Source organism: Microcaecilia unicolor, chromosome 3 (genome assembly GCF_901765095.1).
Source record: "Microcaecilia unicolor chromosome 3, aMicUni1.1, whole genome shotgun sequence".
Lineage (NCBI taxonomy): Eukaryota > Metazoa > Chordata > Amphibia > Gymnophiona > Siphonopidae > Microcaecilia > Microcaecilia unicolor.
The window spans coordinates 219,928,451-219,956,313 of record NC_044033.1 but is presented as its reverse complement, the minus strand read 5'-3'; the positions used below and the strand labels follow the sequence as shown (position 1 = coordinate 219,956,313).

The 27,863-nt window shown below is 43.6% G+C and overlaps 1 protein-coding gene across 1 annotated transcript in view; it reads right to left on the bottom strand.

Moving 5' to 3' along the window:
- Window positions 1–16,928, bottom strand: part of LOC115464384 (vomeronasal type-2 receptor 26-like) — a 36,719-nt gene extending 19,791 nt beyond the window's left edge. The window contains exons 1-2 of the mRNA XM_030194769.1: window positions 16,506–16,928; window positions 11,307–11,534 (exon numbers count right to left, since the gene is read on the bottom strand). Of these exons, the coding sequence (XP_030050629.1) occupies window positions 11,307–11,534; window positions 16,506–16,928 (651 nt within the window). The remainder of the gene's footprint in view (window positions 1–11,306; window positions 11,535–16,505) is intronic.
- Between the last annotated feature and the right edge of the window lie 10,935 nt (window positions 16,929–27,863).

Sequence of the window (27,863 nt, the reverse complement as noted above, 5' to 3'; positions counted from 1 at the left end):
TAATAAGGCCCACCCCTTAAAAAGGGGCTGATCACAACCAGGCTGAAAGCCCATGAAGACAAAGGAGAGGAGGGGGAGGGGGGAGTAGGGAGTAAGAGGAAGGGAAGGTGAGTGAAGGGTTAAGGGGAAAGGGGGCGGGTAGGGAGGGGTAGTGAAGAAGGGAGGGATCGGAAAGGAGTGTGCCATTTTGTGGACAGCAGGTGAAGGAATCAGTGCTGACACGCCCACCCGCCCATGTGTATAAGGGGCAGTTGTCGCAGCGAGGCGTAAGCTACGAAAGTTATGCAACGACAGTGCCAGGTACGCAGCACCTTAGCGGATAACATTATGAAGTGATTTACTACATGCGTGTTAAAAAGAGCTGTTGAAAGTTGCAATACTAAGTAAAGTGTATACCTGCATGCTAGCAGGCTAAAACAACAATGTGGACACGGCTAGTCTCCTGGCTTGGATGGCCAGGGGGACAAGAGCTTTGGTTTAAAGTTGTAGGTGCATCCTTAGACGAGATGCATCAAGTGACATTGTGTGCTATGACAGCACTGAGGAGAGCAGGGTGCTTGGACGGCACAGCCTGTGGTGACATAAGAAAGAAGGGCTGCGTACTCAGGTGAAGGTTATGTTTACCAGTGGGATTTGATTATGTTATGTATTTTATGGTAAAATGCAATGTTGAAGGCCTGGCTGTGGCCTAAATAAAATTCCACATTTGTCAAAGAAAATGGCTTCTGGTATAGTCCTGGATATGTAAGTGGGTATGTCTGAATGATTGCCGAATGCCCGAGTTGAGAATCTTTCATGCAGAAGTTTTGTCCAGAGTTAGTCTAAATGTTTCAAGATTTTCCAGTTTGTTTTATATATTTATTTCTTCTTCAAGTCTGTTTGCTTATAAAAGGCATGTTTTGAAAAAACAAATCTTTATCTCCCAGCTATGTGATTGTATATACATGATTGTGATTTTATTATACAGAGGAAATGTCACATTTTCAAAGCTGGAAACTGGTTTGTGAGCCCTTGGGCCACTGCTGAGGAGCGGCAGTGGCAGGCAAAACCACCCCCACACTGGAGACAAGGCAGAGCTTAATGAACAGTTAGGCTTCACCTGCACCTGGCCACTTTTCACCAAGGGTTGAGCCCTTGGCTTCAGGTGGCCAGCAGGACTTGTAGGACAGGGCAGGAACAGGATCCCAACTAGACTGAACAGGGACTGAGGGTCAGAGGGGAAAGGAACATACAGGGACAGCAGGGCAAGGAAAGGGTAAAATAAAGGACAGACTGAAAGCTGTAAACAGCCACTAAAACAGGGAGCAAAACACTGACTAACAAGACACAAAACTAAAAGCTGCAGAGCAGCCACTAAGATACAAACAGACAAGGACTACACACAAAACTATAACCCAGAGACAAGACAAGCAAACAAACAACAATCTAATCTAACTATCCACAGACTAGCAAGAACAGACAAGAATCAAGGCAGGAAACCAAACTAGAACTGGACTCAGCAGAAGTGCACCAGCACCCTAACATACCAGGGCCTTAGACGATGCAAAGGCAAACAGAAATGTTCCAAGATGGCTAATAAGCCCAGAAGCAGTTGAGACTCAGCTGCTGCAATCACCAGGCAGCTACGGGTGCTGTGCAGGCTCAAACAACACAAGCAAACCTGGCAGCCTTGAAGATCCAGACCGGACTGAGCTAAAATCTGGAACAGGTAATGATTCATAGCAGCCACCCGTTCTGGCCACCAGAGGGCGAGGAAAGCACAGACGTAACAGGAACAATATACCACCAAAATACAAAATACAGTAGCAAACAGCACACTATTAGCCGTCAAGTTCATGCAAAATTCATTATTTTCAATGGAAAATAAATCTGGTGGCTGCCTGCTATGTAAATATTCCATCACTATTTCATTACTGCTACCAAGTAATACATATTTTGGGCATTTGATTCAAATTTTGACTGAATACAACATACCGGTCTTTATCTGCCCTCATCTACTATATTACAATGTTACTAAGGTCTTAATTAATTCATCCAGACATTATATGCACATGATATTGCTTGTTAAACCCAAAGGTGAAGCCTAAGGATGGTTAAAAGCAATTGGTATAGGGGGGCGCTGCTAAGCATAACAGAGAATGGCGGCTTAATCTCTCAGCTCCCGCTCAACTTATCTCGCTTATTCACAGCAAATTACATTTTAATATTTACCTGATATCATGCCAAAGAAATCTCCAAAGGCAGATATTAAGTAGTCTGCGTCTTCAGCCTCAAAGAAACCTCGTCAAGATTCCTCTCATCAAGCCGTAATGGTGGCCGAGACTGGAAACGAGGAAATCACAATGCAGACCATCATGTGCAAACTTCTCTCTCACAGAGGTATTCTCAAAGATACTCTCGTCTCCATTTCCCAATTCAGAGAAAATATTAATGAAATAAAATCTCAGCTTTTACAAACTCAATCGCGCATGGATCCTCTCTCCCTGAAGTTTGAAGCTAACTCCAATGAAATCTCTTCTCTCTGATCAAAAACAAAAGAGATTGATTCACTCAAAAAAGATCTGGAAGATCTCAACAATAGAGCAAGGAGAAACAACTTAAGAGCTCTTGGAATTAAAGAAGGTGCAGAGGGCTCTGACTCCATTAAATTTATGGAAAATCACCTACCCACGCTTTTGGGTTTAAACTTTAGCCCACTGCTTGAAATCACCTCTGGCAAAACTGCACAACAACGTTTCCCTCGACCGATTGTCCTTAAGACTCGCCACTACCCTGAAACTTTAGCAATTCTGCAAAATGCCAAACTGAAATCGCCTATTTTCTATGATTGTATGAAAGTCTTAATTTTCCCGGGTCTCAGCAAGTTCATCGCAGAAAACAACTTCTTGCACAACGTAATCACCTAAAGTCTCTTGGCGCTCAATTTGGTCTCCTTTACCCTGCACAAATGTGGGTGACAATCCACAATTCTGCCCGTACCTTTGATGACCTGGCCCTAAACCTTTTTCTGGACACCTTTTGAGACCTAAACATTAACAAGGTTTGAAATAAACATCTCAATTTCCCTCTTCCAGTCCTTTCTCTCATTTTGGAATTTATTTCCATTGCATAATGAGATTTATATATATTTGCATAATACTTGCTATAAATGTTTAATGTTGCTCTCTTTTCTCCAATTTTTCCAATTATCTCCAATCTCCTTACAAATGTTATTCCCTTGGTATTTGCAAGATTACATGCTGCAAAAAAGTTTTCTGTGCTAGCTCTCTGCAGATTCATACTGTTAAATTTTGAGCCTCTAATTCTCTCAATATGTGTCTTACTTCTCCCTTACTAATTTATTACAATTGTATTGGCATTGTTCTCTGTTCTATGCCATTGTTTTCTCTGAATCCTTTTTACCTAATGTTTTTCTTAATTTTTTCTCCCTCCCACTGTTTTGAGCACATAGGCATACTTGTAATTCTTCTTTTTGTCAACTTTACTGCCTATTTGACTTGTGATATAATTGATATATTCTTTTCACATAAAGTCAAGTCAGTTTTTCTGTTTCCTGTATTATTATCGAACAACTTGTATGAGAATTACTTCCATTAACATAAAAGGTTTAACCCTATTAAGAGGAAGAAACTTCTAATATATTTACACAATTTGAACTCTGACTTGGCTTTTATTCAGGAAATGTATCTATCAGATTCAGACTCTAAATGCCTCCAAGACAAAAACTTCTCACTCACGGCACACTCTCCTGCAGTACACAAAAAAAAAAAAAACAGAGTGGCCATCTTACACAAGAAATCCCTTTCAATTAATATTATTAAACAATCTTGTGATGTGGAAGGCAGATGGGTTAAAGTGGACATCTTGATAAATAATACACCAGTTACTCTCTTAAATATATATGCACCCAACAAAGACTCTTCTGATTTTTTTCATCTCCTAGCTTCAGAAATCAACAGCTCTCTCCCTAACCCTATATTTTTAGGTGGGGACTTTAACCAAATTCTTGACCCTCTTCTTGATAGGCTCTCCAATTGCCCCTATTACCAATCCAAAGCTTTTTCTGCCTTACACTCACTCATTTCTTCACTGGGTCTTGTAGACATATGGAGACTGTTTAATCCCACAGAAAAAAGACTTCACCTTCTTCTCCCCACCTCACATGAGTTACTCAAGAATCAACTATTTCCTGATCTTCAAAACTCTCATACCTAGTGTAGCTAATTCCCAAATTCACAGTAGGAATATATCTGACCATTCTGCTATCTCATTATACTTCTCAAATATCTCTTCCACTAAAAAATCTTTAGCTTGGAGACTCAACACTTCCCTATTAAAGGAGGACTCTTTTATATCTCTGTTGAAAATATCCACTGAAGATTATTTTACCAATAATCCTCTACATAATTCTCCAGTTAATATATGGTGGGTTGCCTATAAGGCCACTATCAATTACTCTGTGGGAGTATATAAAAAACAAAGGTTAGATCTATTGGTAAATGAAACTAAATCTCTTGAAAAACAATAACCAGAAACCAAAGATCATAACGTACAATGAGACCTCGGTTTTCGTCAATAATCCTTCCAAAAACAATCGGCGAAATCTGAAACCGACGAAAACCGAGTCAATTATTTCCATATGAATCAATGTAAATCCAATTAGTTCATTTTAGACACTCTAAAATACATTCCAAAAACATATTTTATAGAGAATAAATATAATGCTTAATATTAAAAATAATAAATTAATATAAAATGAATATAAAATACTAATGTAAAGAATAAATAAACATTTAACATGGCATTTACCTTTCTGAAGGCTCTTCTTGACATATGGAAGACTGCGAGGAGGGGAGAGAGAGGTGCAGATATTATAGTTTGGAAGGGGGATCCCCCTCCATAAGGACCTTAGGTATCAAGGCACTATCTGGGGTCACTTCCCTTCTTGGTCTTTTGGCACTAGGACTAGCTTCAGAGTCAGTGGACCCATGTTGCACAAGAAAGCTGTCCAAAGAGGTCTGTTTCTTCTGCCTCTTTAAGATTTGCAGCCGATTTCAGCAATCTTAATGCCGCTTTTGTATTTTTCAATGATTTCCTTCTTCAACTCGATTGTGTTCCTGGCCTTCTGTATATGCATTAATCACTTACATTTAATTGTAGTATTAGCACTTGCAATCAATAAAAAAAGCACAAAAACACTGGAAAACAATAGAATTGTTTGGATAGACACAAGGTGTGATGCTCAAACAACGAGAAACAACGCAACACTGAGCAGGAGAATGCTTGGGTCATCCTTTGTTTTTGCAAAATTAGTAGTGAGGTCACGTGGGCACGCCGATGAAATCCGAGGAAACCGACAAAATCTGAGACAAAGTTTCGCGGAAAAAATTGACGAAAACCGAAACCGACAAGACCCGAAGTCAATGAAAACCGAGGTATTACTGTATATCAAAAGCTTCTTTTAAATAGATATAATTAAAACACCATTCTCAGTCAAGAGGCCCTTTACATAAGTACATAAGTAGTGCCATACTGGGAAAGACCAAAGGTCCATCTAGCCCAGCATCCTGTCACCGACAGTGGCCAATCCAGGTCAAGGGCACCTGGCACGCTCCCCAAACGTAAAAACATTCCAGACAAGTTATACCTAAAAATGCGGAATTTTTCCAAGTCCATTTAATAGCGGTCTATGGACTTGTCCTTTAGGAATCTATCTAACCCCTTTTAAACTCCGTCAAGCTAACCGCCCGTACCACGTTCTCCGGCAACGAATTCCAGAGTCTAATTACACGTTGGGTGAAGAAAAATTTTCTCCGATTCGTTTTAAATTTACCACACTGTAGCTTCAACTCATGCCCTCTAGTCCTAGTATTTTTGGATAGCGTGAACAGTCGCTTCACATCCACCCGATCCATTCCACTCATTATTTTATACACTTCTATTATATCTCCCCTCAGCCGTCTCTTCTCCAAGCTGAAAAGCCCTAGCCTTCTCAGCCTCTCTTCATAGGAAAGTCGTCCCATCCCCACTATCATTTTCGTCGCCCTTCGCTGTACCTTTTCCAATTCTACTATATCTTTTTTGAGATACGGAGACCAGTACTGAACACAATACTCCAGGTGCGGTCGCACCATGGAGCGATACAACGGCATTATAACATCCGCACACCTGGACTCCATACCCTTCCTAATAACACCCAACATTCTATTCGCTTTCCTAGCCGCAGCAGCACACTGAGCAGAAGGTTTCAGCGTATCATCGACGACGACACCCAGATCCCTTTCTTGATCCGTAACTCCTAACGCGGAACCTTGCAAGACGTAGCTATAATTCGGGTTCCTCTTACCCACATGCATCACTTTGCACTTGTCAACATTGAACTTCATCTGCCACTTGCACGCCCATTCTCCCAGTCTCGCAAGGTCCTCCTGAAATCGTTCACATTCCTCCTGCGACTTGACGACCCTGAATAATTTTGTGTCATCGGCGAATTTAATTACCTCACTAGTTATTCCCATCTCTAGGTCATTTATAAATACATTAAAAAGCAACGGACCCAGCACAGACCCCTGCGGGACCCCACTAACTACCCTCCTCCACTGAGAATACTGGCCACGCAATCCTACTCTCTGCTTCCTATCTTTCAACCAGTTCTTAATCCATAATAATACCCTACCTCCGATTCCATGGCTCTGCAATTTCTTCAGGAGTCTTTCGTGCGGCACTTTGTCAAACGCCTTCTGAAAATCCAGATATACAATATCAACCGGCTCCCCATTGTCCACATGTTTGCTTACCCCCTCAAAAAATGCATTAGATTGGTGAGGCAAGACTTCCCTTCACTAAATCCGTGCTGACTTTGTCTCATCAGTCCATGTTTTTGTATATGCTCTGCAATTTTATTCTTAATAATAGCCTCCACCATCTTGCCCGGCACCGACGTCAGACTCACCGGTCTATAATTTCCCGGATCTCCTCTGGAACCCTTCTTAAAAATCGGAGTAACATTGGCTACCCTCCAGTCTTCCGGTACTACACTCGATTTTAGGGACAGATTGCATATTTCTAACAGTAGCTCCGCAAGTTCATTTTTTAGTTCTATTAATACTCTGGGATGAATACCATCAGGTCCCGGTGATTTACTACTCTTCCTCCATAAATATTCAGAAATCTGTCTATTATGCGGAAAATAATAAATCAGGACATTTGCTAGCACAGTTGCTTAAAGCAAAACAAAGTCACGCCCGCATATCTCACATAATTGATTCCTTAGGAAATCCTCACTATACAGACTCTCAAATAGCTCTGCAATTCTCCAAATTTTACCAACAACTTTATACTTCAGAAACTCTTCTCCGAGTCATCCTTTGACAACTTTATGAAAATTTTGAGTCAATCTTTATTATCACAATCTCAAAAAGTTATTCTAGATAAAAATATTTCCTTAGATGAAATCATCAAGGCTATTAAAGAGATTCCCTATAATAAAGCCCCAGGTAATGATGGCTTACTCATAGAAGTTTCTGCAATTTTTACAGATATTCTTAGTCTCAAATTACTTATTTTATTTGACCATCTCCTTCTTCACTCTGGTGATAAGGGTTCTTTCCTAGAATCTTCCCCAAACCAGGCAGAGACTCTTCTAATGTATCAAATTACTGACCAATCTCTCTTATTAATATTGACAACAAGATCTATGCCAAAATCCTTTCTAATCGCCTAAAATCTGTGATGTCCTCGCTTATCCATCGTGATCAAAATGGTTTCATATCTGGTAGAATGCCCAGACTACTTTGGAATATACTAACTCACACACATGATGTTGACTCTCCATTAATAGCCCTTTCCTTAGATGCAGAAAAGGACTTCGACAGAATCGAATGGCCCTTTCTCTTCAAAACTCTCCAATGGTTTGGCTTTGGTAAAATTTTTCTCAATATGATTAAATTACTTTATGAGTCTCCTCAAACCTTTATTTTCACCAACAGCATCACTTCTCCAAAATTCACATTATATAGAGGCACTAAGCAGGGTTGCCCCCTCTCCCCCCTGTTATTTAATCTAGCCCTGGAACCCCTAGTTATTTCAATCCGCTCAAACCAAAATATTCTGGAAATTAAGCTTCAAGATGACCACTATAAATTATCCATCTATGTTTCAGACATAGCCATCGACTTGTTCCCATGATGTTACTGAACTCTATTATTCTGTCTCACTATATTTTCAAATTTATCCAAGTTTCCTGGGATAATGTGGGATATAAAATCTAAAAAAAAATCCTTTATCCTCCACATTTTAAGGCACTGCCTATCCATCTAGATGGTGATGGCACAAGGAAAGCAATTTTGATACAACTCAAAATAATCTGTTCCTTAGCTGGGCCCTAGTCTTACCATATTGAAAATGCAACCATACCATGCCTCTGTGGTTTTGTTCCGCTAATAAGTGAAACAATTAACTGGATTTCTTGAAGGTATTATATATTCTTTGGATGCATGACTAGGAACAGAAATGCACACTTATTTATGCAATATCACAATTCCTCATGTACAGCCACAAAACAACATTTTAGAGTAATGTTCATAATAAGCTTCTTTTATTATAGACCAGGTAGAAGACATTAGAGTTTTCAGTTTGGGCATAGTATAAGTCATCACAAGAACAAAATATGTGAAAACCAATGGACTGCATTAAATGCTTATAGCCCATTTAGGAGTCCTTTTACCAAGCTGCAGCATAAGGACCCCTGCGGTGTCGTCAGCACACAGATTTGCCTTATGCTGCGGCCCCCTTCTACTACAGCAGGTAAAAGATTGGGTTTTTAAAGGAAATGGCCATAGGATAAGTTAAACACTAAACTTCTACAAAAGAGATGAGGTGAAGAAGTGGTTCCATGTGTCCTGATGAACGGAGAGTTTAATTTTACTTCCACTGAGTTTTAATATATTCCATCTTTACAGCACCAGGCTTCCCAAGGCACAATACAACAACAGTTAAGATGACCCTATAAAGAAACAGGATATCCTCACTTAAATATGACCATGTATTATAGAACAGTGTAGAAAAAAAGAGCATAAAATACAGAGTTTACTACTGCTGTTTCTATCAGCTACAATACTTTTTAATGCTTTTTTTAGTTAAATTCAACTTTATTGCATGATATATATCTAGATATGGGAAGCTTTCAAATAAAAAAAAAATCCTTTATCCTCCATCTTTTAAGTCGCTGCCTATCTAACTTGAAGAGTTTTAGACGTTTTACAGATGGACAAAGGATAGGCAGTCTGTTATTTCTAAAAAGCATTTGCTATTGTTTTGGGTGAACCAATCTGGCGGCAAATTCTGCCTATTGGTGGTAAGCTCCGCCTGTCTCAGATCAGCTGTGGACACCTAGCCCATTACTGCCATTCGAATAGGAAATGATTTTAAAGAACGTATTTGTAAATGATCATATTATCAAATACAAACTGTTGTTTGTATAAATCAATGGGTCCGATATTGAAACCACGGGAGGCAAGCCGTCTAAGTCCCGCAGTCAGCACCGAGCCTGGACATTCAATGCCGGGCTGTTTCCAGTGACTGACATTGAATATTCAGAGGGTTTATTTGGTCGATTTAAACTTTACTGGCCAAATGAATATTTAGAGCTGGCCAGTTAAGTTTAAACCAGACATAGATACACCTGCTGTTTAGGTGGCCTGATTTGATCGCCAAACTTATCCAGTGATTGTTGAATATTCGCAGACAGCCAGTTAGCTGCTATATGCTGACCTGAAATATAAAGCGGGAAATGGTTCTCATTCCCTGCTGAGATAGCTGGTTAAGTGCTATTTAAATCGGCCAGGAGTCATTCCTGTCCGGTTAAATAGTGCTAAATATCAGGGGAATGTAACTATGATACCATTAACAGTACCCCGTTTCTTTTTTTTCAAATAATGGTAGTTTTACAGTACAAACAGTTTGGAACGCATGAAGCGCTGGGTTGTTATGCTAAAAGGAATGTAACTTCACCGGTGATGCGTTGAATATTCAAAGGTGGCCAGTTTGCTGCTATATGCTGACCTCAAATATAAAGCGAGAGATGGTGGCCATCCCTTGCTGAATATTCACGGATAGCAGGTTAAAGGCCCTGTTTACAAAGGCATGTTATCATTTTGTGACAAGGTAAGCCCCAGGGATACCCCAGTGAAGCAGTTGAGCCCAGAACTATGGGTCCCAGAAGTCCTTGCAAGAATGAGTGAGGAGAGTAGTCCTAAAAATATGGAATGTATTCCCAATCCCAACAGGGGGAGCAATGGCTCGAGGCAGGGTGAGCCTGTTACTCCCTTCCCCACTAGAGGGCAAGGGAAGGATGAAGCTCAGTTTTCCTGGCTTCACCATCAGTATATAATTCCCCCCAGCTGCAAGAAAGGGAGAGCAGATTTCCTGGAGGGTCACCAGGGAGGAGGAGAAACGAAGGGAGAGAGAAATTCCATGGAGTATGTGGAAGAAGGAAGTAGCCTACCACTAGAGCTGCCCAAGGGAGAGGAGCCAGCTACCATGAAGTGGGAGAATTCAATGGCACATAAATGTAGATGGGAGCAAGAAATAAAACTGTTCGATTTAACACTGAAATTCCAAACAGTTGATAAGAGACAACAAAAGCCTGTGGGGGGGGGGGGGGGGGGTTACCTTTTTTTTGTTTCATCCTGTAGATAGGACTGAGTTTTATGCAGTCTGATTTATCCAGTTAACATAGGGGCCCTTTTACTAAACGGTGGTAAAAGGGTGCCCTACGCTAGCAGCGGTGGCCGTATTTGCAACACACCAGGGCCCCTTTTACTTCAGGGAGTAAAAAGCTCCGAAGAAGAAACGGCCATGCAGTAAGTCTGCACTTGCCGCATGGCCATTTCAGAGGGATACTTACCGCAACCATTTGAGGTGGCATTAAGGGCTCCCACACTAACCCGGTAGTAACTGGGCAGTGCTCAGCTTTGCACGATTACCCCTGAGTAACCCTCTGTGGAAATATTTTTCCAATATTTCAGCCTGCGTTGGAAATGCCACCTGTTGGGGGTGGACCAGTGGTTAGAGCTGATATTCACAGAAGGAACCAGTTAAGAGCTGCTAAATTTCTGCAGATAGCCCTGTACAAATGATCTAACTGGACAGAAGCCTCTCGTGCATGATTAAATCACTTTGAAAATGGACCCATTAGAATTGTACAAAATCCAACCATGAAGCCAAATTTCTACTCTTCTCTGTATAGCAGCATGCAATACCTCTTGTATTATTAACCATCTTATATAATGTTTTATCACTCTAACCTGGGTAAATGAAGCCTCCCAAACTATCATTTTTTCATCGATTGTAAAATCCTCTCCAGGGGGAGCAGAAGGTTTATAACTTCCAACAATTTCATGTTTCAATGTCCCATTGGGGAGATGGATCAGATTAATAATAATGTAGACAGTGGCTTGGTCTCCGTTCTCATCAAAATATATCTCTTCACCCAGACTGTTCTTAAAGTGCACATTCTTCAGATAATGATGAAGCTAAAAAAATAAAGGATAAATTTTCTGGAATGCCTGGAACTGACAATTTTCTTTTAATGTATGTATTTGAATAAGAGCATTTCTAATCTGTCAGTCACACATTACAAATCAACTGATACCAAGGGCCCTGTTTACTAAGGTGCACTAATGTTTTTAGCTAAAACTTAGAATGTGCTAACTGTATAGACACCCTCTAGTATGGCTTAATAAACAGGTCTACATCGATTTGTATCTGATGTTTGGATGCCCAATCTCCAAGTCCAAAAGGACCTCCTGCAATTTCTCACAATTCACATGCAATTTAACAATCTTAACCGCCCTCCGACTACCAACCAACTCCCCAAAGCCTTCATGCCCACTTATAACAGAAATATGAAAAAAAAAAAACACTTTTCAACCTACTGCCCGCACCATTCTCAAACCAATCAACAAGTCACCTCCGACAATCCCCAGCATCTCTCCAGTAGCTCTCCAAGGTTTCACTAAGAGGCCCTCTCCTTCACCTTCTGTGAGCAACCACAGCTGTTGGGCTGCTTACAGGGCTTAAATCCCGGGATGATGATGTAAGTGGGCGGAGTCAACTGCTTCGATGAGCTTGTAGAACAACTGGTGGGTGGTTCTTGTTGGGTCACTCTCAACAATCCTCTCCAGCACACACACAGTAGACAAAGATCTAAAATCAAAGTAGCCACTGTTGGGCTGCTTCTGGGGTTTAAAACCCAGGATGATGATATCAGTGGGCAGAGTCAACTGCTCCGATAAGTTTTCAGAACAACTGGTGGGCAGTTCTTTGTGGGTCGCTCTCAAACACTTCTCTCCAACACACGCACACAGTAGGTAAAGGCAGCTGTTGGGCAGCTTCCAGGTGTTAAAGATCATCTATCTGGCAGCATTCACACAGAAACGGGCCTCTTTTACTAGTCTTTCAATAAATGGATAAAGAAGCTTGGAATCTTGTCAGGTACTTGCAACCTGGATTGGCCACTGTTGGAAACAGGATGCTGGGCTTGATGGAACTTCAGTCTGTCCCAGTATGGCAATAGTTATATAAACAAAAATGCAAATGAAGGAAACAGGAAAGAGCATGTTCTATTTTGACATGATATGGAGTGATACTTCTGAGATACAAAACAGTATGAAAAAAAAATATCCACAAAAGAAAATAACTGAACCCAAATGAAAGTTCTGAATGCTCACCATTAGTAGTTTGCATTTACAAGCGGCACTTATTTTCAAAGCAAACGGATGTTTCAAAACGCCCAAATAGACGTTCTTGTGCTTGAAACATCCAAATCCCATTCTTAGCTAGACCTGTGTCAATCAAGTCTAGGGTACATAAAGGTGGTCTGAGCACCTCATTAAACCCCCCAGTGGTTGCTGTCCCTCTCCATCTCCCCTAAAAGTGAAACTGGAAAGGAATACCAGCCTCTGAGACAGCTTCAGGTATTATGGACATTCAGAACAAAACAAGTGTAGGTCTGAGGAGCAGTCTAGTAGTTATTGCATTGGGCTGGAAACCAAATGACCCAGATTCAAATCTCGCTTCAATTCTTTTTTATTTTGTAAAATATTGTGCACTCCAGGAACAGAGAAACAACTACTGTACCTAATTATATAATTGAAATGGTGTACATTCAGGTACAGTAAGTATTTTAATGCTCCTGGAGGGCTCACAATTACACATGGATGCTGCCAACTGACCTCCAAAACAATCAGAAGAACTAGATAAACTTGGGAAAGAAGAGAGAGACCCTGTTGCTGGGAGATTTTAACCTGCCAGATTGGAAAGTTCCACTTGCAGAATTGGAAAGAAGTAGAGAGATCGTGGACGCCTTACAGTGTTCTGCTCAGATAAATGGTAAGAGAACCCATGAGAGAGGAAGCAACGGTAGATCTGGTGTTCACAAATGGGGAAATGATGTCTAGTCCCCGAGTGTGTGCCCACCTCGGCAGCAGTAATCATCAAACAGTTTGCTTTGATATAACAGCTAAAGTGAATGGCAGCCACTGAAAACTCAGTCCTGATTTTCAAGCATGCTGACTTTAGCAAAATGGGGAAATACCTGAAGAAAGAGCTGACGGACTGGGAGGACATACGAGAAGTTGAACGCATTGTTCCATTTTGAAAGGAGCTATAAATATAGCTAATAACCTTTTTGGAAGGAGAATAAATAAAAGCAAGAGAAAAAGGAAACTGATATGATTCTCTGAACATGTGGCTTAGAAAATAAAGGCTAAAGAGCTGGCATTCATAAAATGCAGAAATGTGAGGAGGGGCAGCAATAATTTTTTCAGGTATTTTAGTGAAAGGAGAAAGACTGAAAACAGAATTATGAGACTGAAAGATGCTGTGCACCACTATGTGGAGAATGATGAGGAAAAAGCAAAAGTGCTAAACAAATACTTCTGTTCTGTGTTCACGGAAGAAAATCCTGGAGAAGGACCACGATTGACTGGCAAAGGTACATATGAGAATGGAATAGATATAGCACTGTTCATGGAAGAAAGTGGTTATTAACAATGTGAAAATTTGAAGGTGGATAAAGCCATCAGACCAGTCAGGAAACATCCCAGGACATTGAGGGAGCTCAGAGAAGTTCTGGAGGGCCCTCTTAAAAATTTGTTTAATATTTATTTGAGATGGGGGAGGTTCCTTGGGATTGAAGAAGAGCGGATGTGGTTCTCTTCACAAAACTGGTAACAGAGAAGAAGTTGAAAACTATAGCTGTTAAGCCTCACTTCAGTTAATGGAAAATTAATGGAAGCGATGCTGAAGGAAGGATAGTGAATTTCCTGAAATCCAATAGGTTAAAAGATCCGAGACAACATGGTTTTACCAAAGATAAATGATGCCAAATGAATCTGATTGAATTCTTTGACTGGGTGATCAGAGAATTGAATCGTGGATGTGTGCTAGATGTAATCTACTTAGATTTCAGCAAAGCCTTTGACACAGTTCCTCATAGGAGGATTTTAAATAAACTTGATAAGCTGAAGTTAGGACCCAAAGTGGTGAACTGGATTAGGAACTGGTTGACAGATAGTTGCCAGAGGGTGGTAGTTAATGGAATTCACTCATAGAACATAACAGTAGCTATACTGAGTCAGACCAATGGTCCATCTAGCCCAGTATCCTCTTTCTAACAGTGGCAAAGCCAGGTCACAATTACCTGGCAGGAACCCAATTAGTAGCAACAATCCATGCTACTAATCTTGGAACAAGCAGTTGCTTCCCCATGTCTGTCTTAATAGCAAACTATGAATATTTCCTCCAGGAACTCGTCAATCCCTTTTTTTAAACCCAGATATGCTCACTGCTGTTACCACATCCTCCAGCAAAGAGTTCCAGAGCTTAACTATCCATTCAGCGAGAAAATATTTCCTCCTATTTGTTTTAACAGTATTTTGTAACTTCCTTGACTGTACCCTGGTGTTTGTATGTTAGGCTTCTCATGGATAAACCTGGATTCGTGAGCCCTTGGAACTGCTGAGGAGGGGCAGTGGCAGGCAAAACCACCCCCAAACCAGAGACAAGGCAGAACAGGACTGGAACCCGGACTGGAGTTGCAGCTGAGGCAAACAAGCTGGAACAGGCAGAGCAGGAACAACTAGACTTCACCTGCGCTTCACCGCCGTTCCCCAGGAGTTGAGCCCCTGGGTGCAGGCAGCTGGCAGGACTTACAGGACAGGGCAGGAATTGGATACCAACAGGATTCACACAGGGTCTAGAATACACAAGGGAGGCTAGGCAGAATACTAGACTAGGACTCTCAGACAAACAATACCACACTAGGTAGAAAGCAGACAGGCTCAAGAACAAGGAGTGAAAGCTGCAAAGCAGCCACTAAGATAGAAACACAGACAGGAAAGAGTCAGGACTGAAAGCTGCCAAGCAGCCACTAAGACAGGAACACAGACAGGAAAAAGTCAGGACGGAAAGCTGCCAAGCAGCCACTAAGAAAGAAACACAGACAACCAAGAACTAGACAAGGAATACAGACCAGAAACATGACTAGGAAATAAGCAATAAAACTAAACTACATGCAGACTAACTAGAACCAGACAAGGAACTCAGACAACAAACTGGACTAGGCAGAAGTGCACAGAGCACACCAACAAACCCAGAGACCTTAGGCGATGCAAAGGCAAACACAGAAGTTTCCAGGTCGTTAATAAAGCCCATCAGCAGCTGAAGTTCACTGCAGGAATCACAAGGCAGCTACGGGCGCTGTTCAGGCACAAACAACAAAAAGCAAGTCTGGCAGCCTGGAAGATCCAGACCGGACTGGGCTGAAGCCTGGAACGTATGACAGTCCATAGCAGCCACCGGTTCTGGCCACCAGAGGGCGAGGTGAGCACAGACAAGGAAACAGTCACCATCGTGACAGTACCGCCCCCTCAAGGCCCCCCCCCCCTGACCTGCAAGGGGAATTCAGGTCTCCATGGGTAACAATGGTAAAACCTATGGAGGATCTTCAAAATATGACCAGTGGTAGCTGGGCTGGTGCTTGAACAGGAGTCACGACTGGAACCCAGACTGGCATCAGGACTGGACCTCGAACTGGCATTAGGACTGCACCCCAGACTGGCATCAGGACTGGAACTCGCCTCTTGGCTGGAGCTGGAACTCAGAATGGATTCAACATCTTGGCTGGAACTGGAACTTGGTTCAGCATCTTGGCTGAAACGGGAACTCAGAGTGGACTCAGCAGCTTGGCTGGAACTGGAACTCGGCTTGGACTCAGCAGCTTGGCTGGAACTGGAACTCGGCTTGGACTCAGCATCTTGGCTGAAACTGGAACTCGACTTGGACTCAGCATCTTGGCTGGAACTGGAGTTTGGCTTAGACTTAGCCACATGGCTGGAACTGGAACTCGGCGTGGACTCAGCATCTCGGCTGGAACTGGAACTCAGTGTGGACTCAGCATGAAGTGCCACTCGGACAGGAATCGGAGGCTTGACTGGAAGCACCACTTGGACTGGAATTAGAGACTCGACCAAAAGCGCCGCTCGGACTGGAATCGGGGGTTCAACTAGAAGCGCCACTTGGACTGGAATTGGAGGCTCGACCAAAAGCACTGCTCGGACAGGAATCCGAGGCTTGACTGGAAGCGCCACTCGGACTGGACTCAGAGGCTTGACTGGAAGCGCCACTCGGACGAGACTCCGAACTTGGCTGAAACTGGACCTCTGAATGGACTCCGGAGCAATTTGGCTAGAAGCGCCCCTCAGGTTGGACTCCAGGTAAGCCTGGAACTTGGGATTCTCAAGACGCTTTCTTTCAGCGGCAGCTTCCAGAGCATTCCGCAGGGCTGGACAGGAGACCAGTAGGTGGCAGTATTTGCAGAGTGGGGTTGAAGGGTCAATAGCAGAAACTGGGTTTTCAGCAATCATAAGCTCTTGGACACGCTTTCTCTTCTGCCGCTTCAAGAAGTCTCTTCAGAGCTGGTTTAGACAAAAGTGTTCCACGATACTTATAAAGTGTCATGAAAGAATAAAAAACCATAATTAAACTGGAACCGAACTTCATACGGGAAACAGGAGCAAAAGTCCTGGGCTGGAAGGATGATCTTGCCGAGCTCATGACCTTTGCATTCTGTTAGGCTTCTCACGGATAAACTTGGATTCGTGAACCCTTGGACCACTGCCGAGGAGCGGCAGTGGCAGGCAAAACCACCCCCAAACCAGAGACAAGGCAGAACAGGACTGGAGCCCCGGACTGGAGTTGCAGCTGAGGCAAACAAGCTGGAACAGGCAGAGCAGGAACAGCTAGACTTCACCTGCGCTTGACCGCTGTTCCCCAGGAGTTGAGCCCCTGGGTGCAGGCGGCTGGCAGGACTTACAGGACAGGGCAGGAATTGGATACCAACAGAATTCACACAGGGTCTAGAATACACAAGGGAGGCTAGGCAGAATACTAGACTAGGACTCTCAGACAAACAATACCACACTAGGTAGAAAGTAGACAGGCTCAAGAACAAGGACTGAAAGCTGCAAAGCAGCCACCAAGAAAGAAACACAGACAGGAAAGAGTCAGGACTGAAAGCTGCCAAGCAGCCACTAAGACAGGAACACAGACAGGAAAGAGTCAGGACTAAAAGCTGCCAAGCAGCCACTAAGAAAGAAACTCAGACAGGTAAGAGTCAGGACGGAAAGCTGTCAAGCAGCCACTAAGAAAGAAACACAGACAACCAAGAACTAGACAAGGAATACAGACCAGAAACAAGACTAGGAAATAAGCAATAAAACCAAAACTAAACTACACACAGACTAACTAGTACCAGACAAGGAACTCAGACAACAAATTGGACTAGACAGAAGTGCACAGAGCACACCAACAAACCCAGAGACCTTAGGCGATGCAAAGGCAAACACAGAAGTTTCCAGGTGGTTAATAAAGCCCATCAGCAGCTGAAGTTCAGATGCAGGAATCACAAGGCAGCTACGGGCGCTGTTCAGGCACAAACAACAAAAAGCAAGTCTGGCAGCCCGGAAGATCCGGACTGGACTGGGCTGAAGCCTGGAATGTGTGACAGTCCATAGCAGCCACCGGTTCTGGCCACCAGAGGGCGAGGTGAGTACAGACAAGGAAACAGTCACCATCATGACATTGTACTTTTGGAATGAGTAATAAATCAAATTACTTTTACTCTTTCTATACCACTCAGAATTTTGTGCTGGGGCCGATTCTGTTCAATATATTTGTAAGTGATATTGCCGAAGTGTTAGAAGGTAAGGTCTGCCTTTTTGCGGATGATACGAAGATTTGATAGAATGGACACTCTAGAGGGAGTGGAAAACATGAAAAAGTATCTGCAGAAGTTAGAAGAGTTGTCTAATGTTTGGCAATTAAAATTCAATGCAAAAAAGTGCAAAGTGATACACTTAGAGGGGCATTTTTGAAAGGGACACCCAAGTTGCGATTTGGACGTCCTTCCAAAACAGCGAAATCTTGGGGCAGTGAAACCCGTATTGTCGAAACAAGATGGACGAACCACACCACCTCATTTGCCCCCACGGACACGTCAACCCGTTTTCCCCTCTCCGGGAGCCCGAACCTCGGAGGCCCCAGACCGGACCCCGGGTAAGTTTTTTTTTTTTTCTCACCATTTAACCCTCTATTACATTCACGCTGGCTTTAAGATCGAATATTGTCCTCAATATTCCCTTCACTTACCAACACTTTTCACAACTATCAACCCCACTTGCACCAGATATTCCTACCACTCTTACCCTTCCACTCCCAAGCTTACACCAAAATCTAGTTCACATCACACCTCTGACGCTAGCCACCATATATACACCCAACACTGTTTCCATCCTTCCACTCTACAATTCCAACAGCCTCCCAATACAATTATCACAACCACAGATTCAGCAAATCCCACCTAAAACTAAATAATGTGAAATACCTCACCCCCCTGCTCCAACCTAGGGCACATATAAAACCCCCTAAATTTTAACCAAAAAAAAACAAAAATTATCTTTTTTTTTCTTCTAACAGCAAATATCATTTAACTGAACCTGAACAGGAATCACAGTTTATATATTCAACAGCATTCCTCCAATCTAGAATGCGTGTGAATGAGGGGAAACAGAATTTTGATCAGAAATGTATCAAAATTCTTCACAATCACCATCCCTCATTCACCAGCTTAGCTCTCCCTTCACGGGATACGAAGTACCCAACTTCATTAAACTTTTACCCACAATCCATAACCCCAATACATAAGTTAAATTTATTCTAGTACGAAATTCTCTTTAAGGAAAGTGGAACATACCCCCTTATTGCATCTAGCAGATCTCTTAACATTCATCACATTCCCCACATTCGGCTCTGAATTACAAGGATTTAGGGTAATCTCAGTAACTAGAGTATATCCCCATTTAGTACCCGTATCTACTTTATCCCCATAAGACTCTTCCCTTTTAGTTACCATTTTATGTTGGAACTGGTTCATTACAGGTTCTAACACCTCTAAATTATATTTCTTGACCAAATTCCTATGCACCGTTTTCTCTCCATTCATGTCATTCCTCATTCTTATAACCTGAAAAGTATCACCAAAAATTTCTATTATTTTATAAGGCTGCTCTTCCCACAAATCTTGCAATTTGTGTCTCCCGGAGAATCTCTGCCTCCTAAGCAGCACCCAGTCCCCCACTCGAAGCTCCTCAGCTCCCGTGTGCCGGTTGAACTCTTTTCTCATCTTTTCCTGCTGTTGCTCCATCGTTCTTCTTGCCATCTCATAAGCCACTTCCATCTTTTCTTGATGTGCGATCATCCAATCTTCAAGACTCCCTCTTAAATTTTCCCCCACTTCATCTCCATTCTTCTCCACAAGCTGGACGAAAGGTGTCAAACTTTCTCTACCTAAAAAGAGTGACGCCGGGGTATAGCCCGTCGCCTGATGTATTGAGCTGTTATAAATTTGCATTAGCTCGGGAAGAAACTTTGACCAATTTCTCCTCTTATCCTCTGGAAAGGTACGAAGAATCTGATGCAGGGTCCTGTTAAACCTTTCGCACCTTCCATTGCCTTGGGGGTGGTAGGGAGTGGTCCGCGTCTTTTTAATTCCATACCAGCTGCACAGCTCTTTGATGAGAGACGATTCAAAGGCCGGACCCTGATCTGCATGTAATTTATCAGGTGTGCCATACACTGCAAACCACCGGTCCACCAGGGCTTTTGCTGTGGTCTTCGCCGTCTGGTTCCGGGTTGGTACCACCACTGCAAACCTAGAAAACATATCCATCAGAACGAGTACGTTCTCGAATCCTGCGCCGTCCCTGTCCAACATCGTGTAATCCACCGCCAACACTTCTTGCGGTCTCACCACGTTGAAACATCCCAGTTCCACTCTTTCACGTGGAAACAGCACTTTTGAATAACAGCATCTTCTGCATTTACTTATCCACAACTCCACATCCTTTCTCATGCCAACCCAGAAATGGCGCCTTCTCAGATTTTTAAAGGTCGTCTCAGTCGCATAATGCCCCATCCTATCATGGAATGTCTCCAGCAATTCTTCTCTCAGTTTTTGAGGCACCACAACCTGCAATTCATCATTGCTTCGTCTGCAGTCCTCGTATTTCCGGTAAAGAAGGTCATTCTCAATCAGCAATCTTCCTCGATGCTTCCATAACGCTCTCTTCTCTGAGGTATCCATCTCCTCCTGGGCTGGGTACTGGTCTTGCGAAAGCCAAGAAATCACACACCTTACGGTTTCATCTTCGGTTTGTGCCCTCCTGATAACCTCATTCCGTTCCTCCAGGTTCACCCCTTTGCAGCTTCCCTGTCTGTTGGGTTTCCACCCCTTTCTTCTGACTCTTATTAAAGAACATGCGAGTGTCAAGAAATCTTTTCCTGTGTCCTCTTCAACTTCTGGTTCCTCTGAATCAGGTAAACGGGACAAAGCATCTGCCACCAGATTGTTGCGTCCTGGCTTATACTCGACTGAAAACTCCAACTCAGCCAACTGCGCGAGCCATCGTTGCTCTACCGCTTGTACTTTTGCGGTTTCCAGATATTTTAACGGGTTGTGATCCATTCTGACAATAAACTTCCGGTATAGAAGGTACTCTCGAAATTTATCAGTGGCGGCCCACTTCAGCGCCAGGAGTTCTAGCTTGAACGCAGAATAATTGCTTGGGTTTCTTTCTGACTTTCTCAGCCCTCTGCTGGCATAGGCGATTACTTTCTCCTCTCCCTCCTGCATCTGACTCAAAACCTCCCCCAAACCTCTGCTGTTCGCATCCGTGGTCAGGAAGAACGGCTCTGTGAAGACTGGATAAGCTAACACAGGAGCGGAAGAAAGATTCTGCTTCAGTGTCTCAAAAGCCAACTGACACTCCTCACTCCAACTAAAATCTGCTTGCACATTCTTTCCTGTGAGAGCGTGTAAAGGCGCAGCTATCTTTGCAAAATTCTTGACGAATCTTTGATAAAAGCTGGCAAAGCCTATAAAGCTTCTCACTTCGGTTTTGCTTTTTGGTTCTTTCCAGTCCTGAAGCGCTCGCACCTTCTCTGGATAGACTGAAACCCCTTTGTTAGATACCACATAACCCAGGTACCGTACTTCTTGGCACAGCAACTTACACTTCGCAGGTTTTAACTTTAACCCATTGTCCCTCATTCTTTGGAAGACTAAATCCAGCATTTCCAGGTGTTTCTCGAAGCTTTGCGCGTAGATTAAGATGTCATCCAGGTACAGCAGCAGAATCTCGAAAACGTACTCATCCAGGACAGTTTCCATAAGTCGTTGGAAGCTGGCCGGTGCATTGCATAACCCAAACGGCATACGGGTCCACTCGAAGAGTCCAAAAGGTGTTGTGACAGCTATTTTCTCCATATCTTTGGGGTACATGCCCATTTGGAAGTACCCTGACGTCATATCAAGTGAGGAAAACCACTTCGAGGAACCCAGAGCATCCAATGACTCGTCCATCCTGGGCAGAGGGTACTCATCCCTGATAGTCACTGCATTCAACCGGCGGTAGTCAACGCAGAACCTCAAGCTTCCATCTTTCTTATGAATGACCACCGCCGGTGAGGCCCATAGACTATGACTTCTTCTGAGTATGCCCTGCCCCACCATATCGTTCACATGAGTCTTGAATTGATCGAAAAGATGAGGGGACACCCTCCTGAAAGGTTGCCTTATAGGACTGGCATCTCCCGTGTTAATCTTATGAGACACAAGGCTCGAATACCCGATATCAGTATCATCTACCGAGAATACTGCCCGATGCTTCCACAGCAGTTCTCTCAATTTCTGGCTTTGCTCCAGTGACAAATTGTCCCACTCAATTTTCATCTTGGAGATGATTCTTTTCCAGTCTTCTTCCGACTCCCTGACCCCTTCAGAGGTTCTAGGAGAAGCTATCCAATCCGGTTTATAAATTTCCGCTATTTGCGCTCTTCCGGGAATACGTGCATCCTTCACCCCAATGTTGATCATTCTCACCAGCACATTCCCTCGCTGCGGAGTGACCAGGGTATTTGCTACCAAAACTTTCTCGGGTATGCTGATTTTTCCCGAGGCCGTTACTAAAAGGGCTTCCGAAGTCTTCCTTATCCTCTGGCATTTCCCAACCAAAACTCGCTCGGACCTAGCTGGAATTATCTGGCTCACACTTCCCTGCAGCTTTACATATCCCTCGGGCCCTCTGGAATTAGTTGTTCGCCTCTGAGATATCTTTGTCAGAATCCCAGCAATTTTTACCGGCTCTAGGGTGAAGCAAGAGAGGTCCCTGAATAGCCCTTCCAAATGCTGCAACACATTCATTCCAATAATCCCCTGGATATTCACGTTCTCCACTTGACCCTCTCGAAAGTTGTCCTTCACAATAAAAATACAACGTTTAGGGATTACTTGCCTCAGACACTCCACATCAGCTTCAATATATCCCAGAACTGGTAGCTCGGTACCGTTCACTGCTACCAGAGTCAATCGACTGGCATCTTTTAAACAATCAGCGTTTTTAAAGTTTTTATAGAAGAAATTGGCCAAGAGAGTAGACACATTAGACCCAGTATCCACTGTGCACAGGGTCTCAACTCCCTCTATTTTCACCTTTAAGAGTGGGCTTGGCCCAATTGCTCTCTCTCCCAGCAGTTTTTCCTCCTGGGAATCTTCCTGACTCTTTGGTTTCTGTAACCGTATCACCATCTTGGAATCACTCTCTCTTGAGGGACCCGCCATCTCCGCTCTCACGTCCCCATTCCTCTGACCATTACCACGAGCTCGTTGATCTTCCAGTTCCCTTCGGTCCCCTCCGGCACCAGCACGAGTCACTCGTTCACTCCGACAATAGCGCGCTATATGCCCTGGCTCCTGGCACCTGTAGCAAATCACTTCCCCTGAAGAAGTCCTGGCAGCACTTCGATTCTGGTGATGCCCCATATAACCTTCTCCAGAGCTGGGACATCTTTGACTGTTACGTTCTCTCCTTTGTCTCTCCCATTCCGCTTCTTGTCTCTCGCACATCCGTGCGAACATGCTGGTTATCTGTTGCAACACTCCTACGGTGACAGGCTCCTTGGCTCTGCTGTGATCACCGGCGTCATCTCAGTTTCTTTGCAGAATTCTCTTGGGTGAAGCTTCCCAGGGGGCCAACCCCCTTTCCTCTCCGGCCCACCGAATAGCCGCCTGCATCAGTTCCGCGAACGGCATCGCCGGTTTGTCCTCACTCCTTTTCATGATCTCACGTTTCAAGCTCTCGTCCCGTAACCCGATCACAAACTGTTCCTTTAAAGTCTCATCTGGGTTCCCCATACGTCTCCGATCCCTCTTCATTATTGACTCTAGTTTCTCTTGTAGCTTATATGCAAAGATTCTGATCGTCTCTTTTTCCCCCTGGCGATAGTTGTAAAACTCTTGGATTCTTAACCCCAAAGCCACCTTGTCACCATACACCTGCCTCAGTAGATCATAAATTTCGTTAACAGAACAGTCCCTCGGCAGGGAATACTTGATGGTGTCCAGGGAGATTCCTCTCAGATGGTCCCTTACAACCTCAACTTGGTCTTCCACCGGAACCCTTAGAATCCTCAATCGCGATTTTATCTTTTTTATCCAGTCCTCAACCTTCAGGTCTTCGGGTCCCCTGGGAAACCCACAAAAATCCAGCACAGTTCTGTCCTGGGGTATCACAATGGTGTGAGTTAGAATTTGAGGCACTGCCCGACTTCCTGAAGCCTCTCCGTCCATCTTCTAGATTGACTGGGGAACTGGATGCACCCCAGAAACAAAAATCCTCCGGAACACACAAATGCAAGACCGCCCAAAGATAAATCACAACCCCACAGCAAGATATGTAAATTTTATTGAGACAGCCAAACTCGGTCAATTTTCTTCTAAAGGAACTCAGGAACCTGCAATAAACCCTCCAAATTCAATGTTATTTGTAAATCAGTCACAATTTACCCCTTTTTGTTTCCCCAGGAAATTTCTTCAGGAGTAGAAAATTTTCTACCCACCCTCCAAATTCAGCAGATTAAGCCCCCAAATTCAGGAAAATCCTGCCGACTATGCCAAATCTTTAACTAGTCCCCCCCCAGACAGGGTTATTTCCCAGAGATGTGGTCTCAGAACAGCGATGTTATAGTCGTGGCTGCTGTCAGAAAACACACTCAGGATTAGGGGACTAGTGCAGGATACTATCCTCGTCTTCCGCCCTCAAAGGACGGAAGAGGAATTAAAACTAAAGTTCAGGATTTTTCTGATAAAGGAGAACAAACTTAGTTTCCCATGTTGTTTTAAACAGTTTTAATTTAATAACTTAAGCATTTAAAATGAACATAAACTCAACTCTCTTGTACAGGTAATCAAACTTTGCTTAAAACTCTATAACCAAACATATAATACTTTTTTTATTATTAAAATTACTTTTTATCTTCCTACAGATAAATCAAACATCTACTTGTATTCAGCGCACTGTCAGATAAGTGTCTCTTTCTTTAACCTTTTCCTTGGGAGATGTAAATATTATTGTGTATCATTCACGTGAGTATAGTTTGACAAGAATTTGATTCTTTGCTTTTCTCTCTTTTCAGGTTTTCAGCCAATTTTCTTTGCCATGGACTTTGGGTAAGTATCTCTTTTTTTATTTTCTTTCATGTATTTCTGTGTATATTTCTTTCCTATTATGTTTCTTGTTCAGTGTATACAGTTACTTAGCTGTAGAAGTTTTCTTTCTTTCTCTTCCCGGCCTTGCTTGCGTTGGAGCTCGTGAGTTGTCCGGTTTTCTTCACTTTTTCTATGGTCTTCCTCCTTCACCTCTCTCTTAATTAAAATAATTGGAAGGAAAACCTTACTCTTCCTACTTTCTTCTTTTAATAATCTTTAACAGGGAGTGCTGTCAACAGCGGAACTGTGGGCTCTATTTAAGTAAAATCAATATAAATAAATGGCCCTTACTTTCCAGCGCCTATGCTATTGATTTCTCTTCCCTACTCTTAACCGGTGCGTTTGGTCTCTCTCTCAGTGGTGCAGCAGTTTCAACATTCCACCAGCAGCACAGCTCTGAAAATTTCACTCACTGTTCTCACCCTACATACACAGTTTTTTTTTAAATTCTTTTCCCCTTACAATGTATAATTTTCCCCAAAAATGTATTAAACCTACTCAACCCCCCCTACTTAACCTCCTTACTTAACCTCTCTCACACATTACATTTTAACTAAGCTCTTACACATACCTTTCACACACTAACCCCACCAAACACATAAATTGCAGCAAAAACACTTCCCTCTTAAAACAGACACTTCTCCTAGTTCTCTCCCCACCTTCAATCATCCCAACTACCTTTAAAATTATTTTTCCTTTCTTTTTCCACTCAAATTACTCCTCTCTCACTCACACACAACCAGTGCAGTGCTTCCTCTCCCTCTGAGACCCAAACTCACTCTCTCTCAACTGCCAGCTGCTGTTACCAAGCCAACAGAAGCTCAGGTCTCAGCAAATTCTAAGGACCTATGCTGCTGGCCACAATGGAACTCTGGGACTCAGGTAATTTTATTTATTTTATTAACCCCTCGGGTTACAGTATCGACAGCAAGGCCAAGAATGTACATCATCAACCTAGCTGCACTTGGGCTCTGTCACTTTAAGAAGGGCTGCAAGCTAGGATAAGGAGGTTAGTTTCCATCTAGAAGACAACACGTCTCCAAGTCCATCTGACCATCTGAGGAATACATGGACATTTGCTGGACACCTGTATCATTTAAACAGGTCATACAATTGCCTTGTATTGATGTTTTAGAGAAGGAAGATGGCGTCGGTGTGAGTGGATGTGTCCTGCATACCTCTGGGACCCTGCATCCATAATGTTGTGAATTTAAGAGTTTACCCACCTCATTGGGGAGTGGAAGGAGTAGGTGAGAGCTGGAGGAGCTGCTGGTGGTCGGGAATCGGCGGCAGGTCACAGCCGGGAGCGGAAGATCGGGCGAGCGAGTCTTTCATTACACGTGGCGGTAGCAGTGGATCGGGGAGCCAGAAAGCGTGGTGCCACCGCTGCAGCCATTTAGGTGAAGCGTCCCTTACGAGTTGGGAGTGACGGTCCTGTGGAAGCCGCAGACGGCAAGAATTCCTGATCAGCTGAGATCCAGGCACGATCGTGGGATGAGGCGAGTGGAGCTCTCTGAAGGCTGTAGTACGGTTGTGGGGCAGCTATGGAGGAGTGGGCCCGGAGACGCGGGGTTTCTCCCACAGGACTGAGATAGGGGCCCGAACGGAAAGGCTGGGTAGTGAGAGGAGGAGAAGCAAGGGTACAGTGGAGAGGCCAGCCTGTACACTGCTGGAAGTGGAGCAGTTCCTTTGAGGAGCTGGGGTCCTAAAGTAGTGCAGGGGATTTTTAATATATATATATATGTATATGTGTTTTTTATGTGCCAACTGCACGGGAGTAGTTTACTCCAGGAATTAAGGCAGCAGAGGACTTAGAAACCAGTGACATCACGCACGGCAGGAGAGAGCAGGAAAGATCAGACCGCAACAGTGGGCTGAGGAATGCCACCGAAGAACAGCTTGGAACGATTCTGGTTTTCGGCGGAGCAAGGAAAAACCCCCCAGTGGAGTCGGGGGGGGGGGGGGAGAGCAGAGTGGAGCAAAGATGGCGTCGAGTCCGGAGGCTGGTGAGGTGCGGGCGGTGGATGGCCCTGAAGCGAGCGAAAATGGAGATGGTGGCTTAGTTTCAAGACCTAAAGGTGGACTTGGCGGTGGTCCGACTGGATATACAATCTGCCCTCAGAGACATTAGGGCTGACATTCGTGATTTGGGAACGCGAGTCGGAGAGATGGAGGAAGGAATGGAGATGTATAAGCAGGACTTGAGGAAACTGCATAAAGTTGTGAGTGCCGACACGAGGGAATTGCAGCAACTCAGGGAGCAGGTGGAGGACCTGGAGAATAGATCGCGCCACAATAACCTGCGATTTAAGGGAGTCCCTGATTTAAACAGTTTTAGCAATTGTGAAGCAGTGATCTGAGAACTGTGTGGCTTCATTCTGAATTCTGAGGAAGGAGGCCAATTGCCAGACTTTGGTATCCATAGAGCACATAGAGTGGCTGGCCCGCAACGGGAAACTCGTCAGAGGGACATTGTTGTGTGTTTTGCTGATTTCTCTATGAAGGAGAAGATTTTGTCCAAAGCAAGGCAGCAAAAGGAAATTATCTGAAAAAATTGTAAGATTGAAGTGTTTCAGGATTTGACCTGGACCACGTTGCAAAAGCGCTTGTCTTTCCGAGAAGTCACAAAATTTATGAGGTCAAAGGCGATCCGGTACAGGTGGCTCTTTCCATTTGGCATGGAAAGAGAGGGCACTAC